General features: G+C 36.0%; 1 protein-coding gene across 1 annotated transcript; it reads right to left on the reverse strand.

The window, feature by feature from the left end:
* Positions 1-5,423: 5,423 nt before the first annotated feature.
* LOC120007796 (40S ribosomal protein S27-2) lies at positions 5,424-6,391 on the reverse strand. The gene is made up of 4 exons (XM_038858248.1): positions 6,234-6,391; positions 6,008-6,109; positions 5,893-5,921; positions 5,424-5,810 (listed from the first exon to the last, which is right to left on the reverse strand). Exons 1-4 carry the CDS (start codon positions 6,234-6,236, stop codon positions 5,684-5,686), a joined length of 261 nt encoding a protein of 86 aa, XP_038714176.1. The 5' UTR covers positions 6,237-6,391; the 3' UTR covers positions 5,424-5,683.
* Positions 6,392-11,557: the final 5,166 nt, after the last annotated feature.

Raw genomic sequence — 11,557 nt, forward strand, 5'->3', positions numbered from 1 at the left:
ACCCATTCTTTGTCTTTCTCTGCAAACTCTTTTTTTCCACAGTTGGTTATCATTAAGTTGACGACATTCAAATATTAAACTAATTTAAATTACATTTAATTTCCTCCAAATCCGATACCTTATCCCGACAATTCTCAAGTCTACAATTCTCATCCAATGGTGGAGAATAAATTTGGTGAAGAAAACACAAAAGTATGATGTAATGTGACAAACTTCCCAAACCATTAGATGAGAATTGCAAATCCTCCAGATCCGACAAATACACAATATTGAAGAAGAAAATTTGTGCAACTTCACTGCCACGTCTTCAAACTTTATTCGGGTTAAGGACCTCTACAGCAGAAGTCACTATGGGTTTTGATCAGAGCAATTTCCCTGCAGTAATCACAGACATCAAGACTGTTTACGGGGCATCCGAGATCAAATTAGAAGGGATAAGATGAACCCAGAGAAGCAACAAAAGTTGGCTTTGAACAATTATCACCTCTGCTAAACAAATTGGCAACTTCAAAACAGAAGCGCTTACATGGGTCAACTTCAGGATTGGTGTTAACATCACCCAATTAAAATAACAAACACACTCACCCAAAATTTCCAAAACACGTGCGATTGCACGGGACCCCCAGTAGTTGTTATCAACATCGTTCAGACGTGTCAATGACGCGACGCCATTATTATATCCACAACTGAACCATTGGCTTCTATTGTTGTGCTACAGTTCTAGTTTCGATATAAGAGGACAAAATCAATCACTACAAATTCGACAATACTAAGAATCTCAGTGTTTTTTTATCTCAATTATCCCGAATGATAAAAAAAAATCGTATGCATCTAATTGGGAAAAAAAACATTGGGATCACTTGTTTCATATTTGAGACTCCTACACAAAAGAAAGTTATGCGTGTAGATACTCTCTCCAATAGTCAAATAGAAGTGATGTTATCCCTCTCCGTCTCAAGCAAGGCGGCGACAACAAAGACGATTGGATTCGGATGGCGATAGTGGCGCAATAGTGAAAAGTTGAAGAGGTATTTCATCGAATGTCGATTTACAGAGGTATTCAATAGAGTTAGGTTTTTCCAAAATTACAAATAATGGACCCGAGACCCAGACCTGTTAAGGACAGGTTGGTCCAATAAGAATTTGTTCAAACCCGTCCAATAAGAGCCGGGTCGGACCGGGTCTTAGGGTGGGTTTGGGTTGCCCGGCCCGATTGACACCCCTGCCTGCAAGCCCAGGCTCGACCACCCATGGGTCCAAAATCCCAGGAAAATCAGTTGTTGATTGTTGAGGAGTTTGATCTCTCTTATATCTCGCACTTCACTTCCACATCTACACAATGTGGAATGCCTGTGTGATAGGTTCTAAGAGTACTCCTATTCTGATGGGTATTTGATTTGGGATTTTGTTGAAAGGTCGAAATTAGGACTTCTGATCCGATCTAGTAGCTTTGCAATCTTATCAAGTAATTGATTTTCTTCCTTCTACATGGATTCATGTACTCTGTACTCCGCAGACTTGTATTCATGTTGTCATGCGCCGTTTACTATAAACGACTAAATGTAGTATTGACTGTTGTTAAGTGTTGTAGACTTTGTAGTGGATTTCAATCTCTGTTAATGGCTTAGTGCTAGTTGTTTTGTGTTGTATGTGATTTCATTATTTCAATCTCCATTAGACCATTAATCTCTGTGTTGTATTGCTAATTTGCTATTCCTGTGGTTCATTATTTCAATCTCTATTAGACCATTAACAATCTGTGGTTCATTTTATGGCAATGAATGGGTGGCACCATTCTAAAGAGGTGGTCTGCATATTTTAGTATCATTCAGTCATTTGAATGTTGTTTTGTTTCCGATATTGTTTTCCCAAAATCAGCTGCAGACAATCTGGTTAATGTTGTAGGAAAATGAGCAGGTTTATTAAGAAAAAATGATTATTATATTAAAGGGAAGAGTAGTCTTTCATGTATAGATAGAAATTTTCGTTGATCTATTGTAGATAAAATTTTTGTTGAATAAATTGGCTACAGACTTAGCATCCACATCAGATTACCTATATATGAGTCTGTCAATAAAATAGGAAACAAGTCAAAAAACACCTTTGCATTAGATTGTATAGAGCTTCCTTATTTTAGAGAACATGAACATTAATTCTCCACAAGACAATGTTAGAGACCCCTAAAATTTGACCCACAAAAATCCCCCAAATCTATATGACACTAAAATAACCATTGATTAAAAACACGTATGTAGGACCCATTTCACATCCAACCCTCCACATTAAATAGAAGTCTTTTAGGGTCACTTTTTAAGAGTCTAAAGCATTATTGTATTTTCTCTCTCATCTAGATAATCACTATTCACATCTTTAGAAATAAAATATTATATTTTCTCTCTCATCTAATCTCGCTTTCCTGAGTTTCCTCTCTTTCCCTGTCAGTTGGTACGCTCTCTCTCATATTACCCTCTCATATTTATTTCTCTCTCATCCAGGACGACGGACTCCAACGACTCCCTGAACAACCGAGGCCCCAATCTCGAGCATTGTCGGAAGGCCCTGAACCGCAAGTGTTGCGACCTCCTCCATTATGGTTTTGGTTGGTGGGTATTCACGGGTCTCCGTGAGTTGGAATTCTATTGGGAGATTGAAGTCGCTTCAATTGATGGTTTGGGGAGAACTCCAGTGGTGGGTATTTATGGATGGGTATGGGAACATTGATTCAAATCTCTTATTTCGTTGAAATAGGGACATGGATTCTAAAAAATTAAATGCAAACTTTAGATTGGTTTCTTTCTTTGATTTCTCTGATTAAATTCTTGGTACTGCATAAACTAAAAGAATTTGATGATTGTTTGAACCATCTGATCTCGTAAACGGAAAGAACGTCGGTGGTGGCGGTGGTGCAGGGGTGGACTTGTGGAGGGGCGATGAGATGTGAGGCAGAGACTTGTGTGGGGATATTTCTTCATAAAATAAATTATTTTAATTGAATAATGAAGGTAAGACAAATAAATGTTATTTTAATGATGTAGATAATATGATAGTTAATTGGATGCAGTGTTGATTTGATAGTAAATCTGTAAAATAAGTGAAAATGACATTTTATCTGTATTTTAGAGAATCTATTAAGATGATTTGATGCAGGTGCTCTTACAGGTTACTGAATACTAATTGACGGTAGACTGTAGTATGTATGTTTAGAGCTATTGGGTAACCCAAAACCCAGCCCGATGGACACCACTATCTGCAGGGGTCAGTTGCTGGACCGAGCCTCCTAGGCCATTATGGAATGGGCCCGGGGAGACAATCTGTGAAGGCAAGGGCCCAAAGCAGATAAATTGCTGATAGCTCGGGGTAAGCGGGCTGTTATTATCAGAATTCGGAACCAGAATAGTTTACACTAGTTAAAAGCACAAACAAAACACGACTCAATAAATGGGCTAGAGACCCTGCACACAATACATTGAAGTTTCAAATCAGAAGATTGGATTCCTATCCTACCTCCACAAGCAAACCCAAAATTGATTGACAAATAACAGACTTGAACATTGCAGCTGCTTTGTATTCGTTTATGTTCCAACTTTTTTTTGAAATGGAGGAGAGGGATTCGAACTCTAATCATCATGATGATATACACTCTAATTTATGGCTCGGGTGTTCCAACTTATCAAAACAAGAAGCAATAAAGATGAATGGATCTACAAAAACAGAACAATGCATCTTTTGTTGTGCCATAGGACTACGTTCAAGAGGCATTTACATTACCGTATAACATCGCTTCCTGAAAAAATATCCCAATTCACAACTACAAAATATAACAAAGAATGTCTAGAGAATCTACCGTACCACTTCATCATACAAGGATTATCAATAACCCATCTATACTTACAGAGTAAGTGAAAGGTAATATTCAAGAATAAATCCATATCAAAAGTAACTAACTAAACTAAGTTCTAAACTTTAGAATTGATTATTCAACACCAATCACTGTCAAACCCTACAAGCAGAAACCAACATCAGAATGAGAAGATGAACCTGCAATAACTTTGCCTTACCATATATACTCATTATCACCCATAATCAACACTGATACCCACAAGATTCTGAAAGATGAAGAAAAAATTAACCCCATCGTCCCCCTTGATTAGTTAAAGACCATGATATCTTTATCTTGTACCATTACTCCAGCAACACCAACACCGACACCGACAACAAATTTGAGCTAAAAAAGTACAGAATAAACTATATACATTCACCGCAGGTGATGCACAATGACATGAATAGCTTTGTACAGCAGTTTGCTAGGAAAAAGGAATAGCTTAGTCAAAAAGGATAATGGATATGAAGCAATGAATCTAGTAAGGGGAATCAACTTGTAGGGTACAACTTGCTACCTTCTCCTAGCATTCAGATAATTTTATAAATAAAAAAAAAAAACAAAACCAAACACAAGTTGTAACAGAAAAATTATAACTGTCATATGAACAAAACACACCCCTCTTAACAATCACAAGAAAGATGAAAAAATGACATGCAAGCTTCTTAACATTTCATCCAAATACACAGAAAATCCTTACAGCTAACAATAAACATAAATTGTACAACTTAGCAACAGATTATGGAAGCTGCCAGATCGGAAACTTGGCAGCAAAAGCGAGTACAAAGCATTGCCAACAGAAAATTGCGGTGGGGGGAATACAAAAAGCAAGACACAATGGTTAACCTCTTATTGTTGGGTAGGGCATTCAATGGGAACAAAAAGAAATAATGAAAATGATAAATTAAGGTACTATTTGAATGTTATGATAAAGATGGTCATTAGGAACTCAATTTAATTAATTAATAAGTGGATCCCATTACATCAATTGATTCAATTCCCCTCCAATTTTTGACTTGAGTGGGTGAAGTACCTCCCAATCCCCTTATCCCCAATTAAAGAACTCCCAAACAATTAAAAGAAATTTTCCCCTCCAAAGTTCCACTGCATCTTTGGATCCTCCTCCCAAACAAGGTAAAGAATCAGTACCATGTTTCTAAAAGATCCACTCACCCCAAAAATACCACAATCACAACGTCTTGAATCTCAAATTGCAAAAGTATCATTCAAAGTCGTTATGCATGTAACCAAACTGCAATCTATGACTACGATTGCTTAAACTAACTTATACCCCTAAACATGATACCAGCACACTTTCAATACCACAAAAAAAAATTGATCAATCACAAACAACATGTTGGACTACTACTAACAGTTCTCCAGAATGATTATCACGTACACAGAGAAGACATCCATAACAAATCAAGCATCCACGCTGAACAGAAGCGACTATATCTAATGGCATTTATTCTATTTAGGGAAAAAGTAAGAACAGATGTTAGTTTCAGATAATAATGACTCATTAAAATCATAGATCAAAGAAGGCAAAAATATGAAACTGGATAAAATTGAAAGCTTTAGACAAATAATGATTCAAGTGCTCATATTCTGAATTAATGATACCGGGGAAAAGTACAAATGGTATCAAACCAAACGATAACAAAACAGAAACACTAATATAATAATGTAGGTCTCATAAATCAATCCTAACAAAGTTACACATTAAAAGAAAACAAAAATTACACGCGCTCCCTTTCTTTGCTCATAGCATCATCAATTCAAGTAGCATTTACCAATAACAGATCAATCTCCCTTTCTCCTGAAAGAACACCCTTCTGTAAGCCTAGCACGGCCACCAGTAGGTTGGCACAACACTGTCTGGCAATTCCCACACACCACCACAGTTTGGGAGTGGCTGAACACCGTGGTTCTGCACATTTATGTTCTCAGACTTAAGAATTACACTATTGCACAATAATATTAATCAAATCATTAAAGCAAAAGAGACTTACATATTGAAGCAACCCTGGCACTTCACATCCTACACAAGTTCAAAACAAAGGGTTTCAATCAATTCTTCATCTTCTTATAACCACATACCAAAAGTAAAGCCGAAAATAAATTTACCATAAAAAATGAGTTAGGGGACTGCACAAGTCGCTTGAGCTTGTGCTTCTTCTTCTCAAGCTCCGCTGGTGGGTTAAGCAAATCAATATCGTTTTGAAGAACCTAACGATAAAATATCCACACACAAAACGGAGAAATCACTAAAACAGTGGTAAGAAGAAACAAAAAAAAAAATCAGATCGGAGGAGAGAGAAAGTATTTTCAGAGATTAGTCACCGAAATTCACCATTTTTATAGGGACTCTGTTCTTTTGCAGAACTCGCGAAAGCTGTAATCCCTTCTGAAGGCTAAAGAGCGGGGCGACTGCGAGAGGCGGAGAGGGGAACTGATTAGGGTTTTAGGAGGAATATAAATAGGTCTACGATAGTTTTCGACCGTCCGATTACAAAGATCTTAGCCTCTAATTTAATAAACATTGCAGGACATGATCGTCCATTTATATTTCTAATAAGGACGTCATCGTACATTCAGCAGCGTTCTTGTCTTAGGCACTTCATTTGTCAATCCAAACTCGCGAGTCGTGAGAGCATTGCATAGATCAAACCATGTTTGAGAGGAATTTGATACATTAGTAACCTAACCCTAATCTGTATGGGATACAAGTTTTAGTAATCCTCTACATTTGTGGACTACGTTATGCAATGTCAAAAACCTAACAAGTGGACACGGATAGGGGTGACAAAAATCGGTCTCGGGTCGATTTCGGGTCATACAATAGTGTGACTTTATGAAATATTTGTATGTTCGAACCCTGACCCTGATTGGATTCCAGACATACTTAATTAACCAAACTATGATTGGTTTAGAAACAATAACTTAATCCGGGTTAGGGTTCAGACAAGTAAATCGGACAAGATCTCTATGTTTGAACTCAGACTCAATTTTAAACCAGATAAAATTTTTCTATTTGGGCCTGGATTTTGAACTTATAACTTACGTCTAAACTTGGTTTAATTCGGATCAAACAAACTCGATCATCCATACAGGATAGAGTTTTGTCACCCCTAGACACATATATAGGTCTTTTAGGATCGAGTTTTCGCTTTGATACTCATACCATTTATAAATCGGGTGGCATAAATTCAACACAAACAATTATCAACTATGAGTCTAAGGTCCGCACGGTTCTATCCTTAAAAGCGCTCTCTTGGTTGAGACTTGAGAGGGATTAGCTCTTTAGTTATAAACCAAATCAGTAGTATAGAGCTAACCCATGTGGATGCAAACCTTAACATTCCCAAAAATACACACACACTAGTAATATATATATATATATATGCCAGATCACCTAATCTTTCGTTTTTTAATAGATTAAAGTTAATTAACAGACAGCAGACAGCAGCAAGCGTTCCATTGCCATATATCATGGGTCATGCATTCCGAATGTGAGCTCCATAACAATAAATCTTTGCAGCTTCCCTCTATAAATACTCCTCAGAATAACGTGCCAATGTATGCAGTGGACTTGTAAATCATGACTCGAAACACACTACTAACCATGTTCGGACTTGTCCTCCTGATGCTCTTAATAGCAGGGCGTGTCCAAGGCCAGGATTTCAAGACAATGCTGCAGTAGTGCCTCAACCACTGCACCGAAACCGTCAATTCCTGTACCGATGGGCACCACGATGACCAGCAGATCATGGCGGCTTGTTACCGAGATAGTCTCAGCTGCCTTGCCGCTTGCGCTGGAATCCAAATTCCAGGTCTGATTGAAGACTAGCTCGGATATGGAGAATAATTGAATAAGGATTGTCCCAGAACCTGCACAAGCTGCTGCAGAGTTCGAATAAATTGGGAATTGTTTCATCATTCATGTACCAATATTCATGGAGATATTGCTATAAGACCACCCACAGCAGTGATTGGGTATTGAAACTGAACTTCAAATGTAAAGTTTTTGATAAAAAGTGGACTCCATCAGCAACTGGGAAAGAAACGGTAGATGAACAAATGCTACAGGAAGACGGTAGATGCACCGGTCTCCTGTAGCAAACTGGTGACTATTTTAATAATAAAATATTCAATATTTCTTTTTTCTTTTGATTAAAATAATCATCACGATTTCTTTCCAAGTCTATTTCTTCTCCGCTCTCTCGTCATCGCGAATTTCTTCTCCGCTCTCAACGTCGAACGAAAGCTATTGCCACGATTCCTCCTCCTCCTCTCTATCTCGGTGGCTGCCTAGAATAGCTCAAAAACTTCGGCGCTGACAGTATGTCTTCTTTTGTTTGCTTCTCAATTTTGATATGTTGTGTGAAAATCATCAGATTAAGCTAACGAGTTTTGGATTCCAGATTGAACGGTCGGTTCCTTCGTTATTGTTTCATAGTTTTTGTTAATCTGGTGTATCAGTTGATGAACTGAACGGAGATTCAATCTCTTTCTTCTACCCTAATCTCTGATATGGCTGAATCAATGAAATTGTTACTACTTAATAGGTTGTTTGTTGATCCTTTGCTTTGATTCTATTTGTTTCTTCAATTGTCGCTTTATAATGCTTTTGTAATTTTAATGCTCATCCCTGCATCATGTGCTCTGAACGTTTTCACTGGATATCAGGTTCTTCTCTAATTTGACGCTAATTAGGAAGTTAATTTGACAGTGATGAGGAAATCTTATCTCTGAATCGTCAATGTTCCCAATTTCAGTTTAGCATATGATTACCTTTTCCAAACCAGTAAGTGCACTGTCAATTTGGTTCTTCGTTGGTCGATATATCTGAGGGATCCGATTAGCTGATTAGGATTCATCATGATTCAGGTATTAGGTTTACTTCCTTGTGTCCTTGATCATATTATTTTCATACTTCCAGTGCAATGATGCTTATTTCAACAAGCTTAAAGTTTATGGATCGATAAAGATAAAACATTTCCTTCTGTAATTTCAAGGGAGTGATGTTTGGTTTTTGTCGTTCATATCCGTGCTGACAAGAAGAAAATAGAAATTGCAGTAAAGAAGATGAATGTATGATAACCAGAACAAAGAAAGTTAATTCTTTGATCAGGTACATTTAATATATGAAGCCATAAAATTAACACCTTGGTTTTTATCGGAGAACAAGCTAGCATATGATCATATTGCCTCTGGCCATGCTCTCATCAAGCATGCATATCAGCATATGATATGTCTTTAATTTACTATTGGTAATAGTGCAGGCACTCATCATTATAAGCTAGTTTTCTAATGTTCTTTACAATAAGTTGTGCTATGGTTTTTACTATCTGTTAATGGGAATCTCAAGTTCTAGCTTGAACGTGACATTACTTGCCTCAATCTCATTGAATATGAAATTATCGAACAAGCTTACCTACCTCTGCCATGGTGAGATATATCAGAATTTTAAATATTGCTCTGGTCCATGACAAAAGTTGGATGCTGATGGGTCATATCTTGTTTGATGACCAATTTCTTGTAGATTTTGCATTGTTGCTGTTGATTTTGATTGCTTGAGGATTTAAGAGAAGAAACTGTTGCAGGGGCATTGTCCGTGTCTGCGTGGGTGTTGAGTCCTTCAAATTGAATAAGTCCCTGCAAACATGCTCTATGATTTCATTACATTGAATTGGTTAGATAACTAGGGAATTGGTTAGAATACTGGACGATCTGAGAAGTAATCGTGAAACAAATGTTCATGGCCTGACAAAGTATTGCGATCGATATATGATCGAGATTGTCTAGATCCACGATTAGAAGACAATCCTTCGAACTCCATAGCTATCCCAATGACTAGTGTTTCCACTACATCGTCATCTGAAGGGGGGTCTGCTGTTATCTTTTTCTTTCTACGCCTTGAAAACCAATTCATTGATATGAGAGTATGTAAAAAGATCGGAAGTTCATTGATTATATAGACAATTTCTACTACATTGTTATCCACACAACCCAACAACTACAAAATAACCACACAATTCAACCACCAATTCATAGCCATACAACCCAACAACCATATTTTTAGCCACTCAACCCAACAACCACAAAATAAGCACACAATTCAACCACCAATTCATAACCATACAACCCAACAACCATATTTTTAACCACTCAACCCACCAACCACAAAATAGCCACACAATTCATCGATTTTTTTTAAAAAAAATTCAACAATCATATATTATTAAAAATAATTATTATAACTATTAAAATTAATGTCAATCAATTATAATTTAATATAGTAATTTATTATGTTATAATAATTGTAAAACGTTTTAACTTTAAATTAATAAAAATTGATTGTAGAAATGAATATTTAAATGATTTAGAGTGTCTGTTGTGTGAATTTAGAGTGTCTGCTGTGTGGTGGTACTGTAAAGAAACTGTAAATCTGTGAAATGTACTTTTACTGTAAATTTAGAGTTTTTGTTAAGAGTTTCTACTGTGGATGGCCTAACATATATGAATCCTTCTTCTCATCTTCCATTTTAGGCCTATATATAGGGTTGTCCAAAAAATCATGTCAAATCGATCGATTATTGTCAAATGTATAATAGTGAGAATCGACCAAAAGACCAAAAAAGCATTTTGGACTTGAGTTTTAATTTTTAAATAATTAATTGACAATAGACTCTAAATATCTCTTTAGAACCAAGTTGCAAGTAAAATTATTTTTAATGAAATAATATGATTTTCACACAATAAATAAATAATTTCCTTAACAAAGTCGTTCAGAATCTTTTCTTTTCTTTTTTGTCTTGAATGCGGAAAGTATAACCACTAAATAGTTCCAAAAATAATTTTATTTTGAATTCTTCTACAATAGTTTAAATTAATTTCAGAGTTTTATGTTGTTTTTAGATTAGATTACAAAGTCACGCTCTTAAATTACTTTAATTTGGGGAAAATAAGACAATTCAAAATTCAAACATTTGAGAATTTGAGAATTTATCTAGTCTAATCTTATGAATGTGTTTTATCTAGTTTAGAAGTCCAACGATGTTTTTTTTTTTTTTTTTTTTTTTTGTCTCAGAGATATTGAGGATTGAATATGAGGCCACAGCTGGATGAATTGTAGCAACACAACACCATAGAAAGAGGTCTAATCAACATGCATATATATCTACCAACAAGAGACGGCTTCGTTGACAATCGATTAAGTTAGGTATATGTGTGTCAAAAATTCAATTTCAACTGCAAATATAGTTATTTGTGATATTTAAAAAAATGCATATATACCTATGCGGTTCATGTTGACCAAATGTAGTATGAATTCATAATAGGGTTACTCTTAACGTGTTAAAACATCACTTGAAAGATTCACTTGATGACACACTTGAAAAGAAATTGGTGGGACAAGCAGCAAGCGCCAACTAAGTCTTGGTCATGTGAGTTGATCCACGTCACACGCACTAAATAATTACACAGTCTTTGTTCTATGGGCGACTCCAAAGAAATTAGTTTATTTTGACAACTTCCCGTCATACCAAATAAACAACCCCTAAAATTAATTTTTTTAATTAATTTTATTTGATATATTGTGTTATATAGAATAATTTGTTCAGGTGGTGCATTATTATTATTTATCTTCATTATTTAATTTTTTTTGTCTATTAT

This window comes from Tripterygium wilfordii, chromosome 10 (genome assembly GCF_013401445.1).
Source record: "Tripterygium wilfordii isolate XIE 37 chromosome 10, ASM1340144v1, whole genome shotgun sequence".
In the NCBI taxonomy this organism is placed as follows: Eukaryota; Viridiplantae; Streptophyta; class Magnoliopsida; order Celastrales; family Celastraceae; genus Tripterygium; species Tripterygium wilfordii.

What these genes read in the sequence shown, in the direction of transcription:
- LOC120007796 (XM_038858248.1), bottom strand. An exon ending in CCCCTAACTCATTTTTTATG is followed by an intron (nt 5,922 to 6,007) that starts GTAAATTTATTT and finishes GAACTTGTGTAG; the next exon opens with GATGTGAAGTGCCAGGGTTG. An exon ending in TGCCAGGGTTGCTTCAATAT is followed by an intron (nt 5,811 to 5,892) that starts GTAAGTCTCTTT and finishes ATAAATGTGCAG; the next exon opens with AACCACGGTGTTCAGCCACT.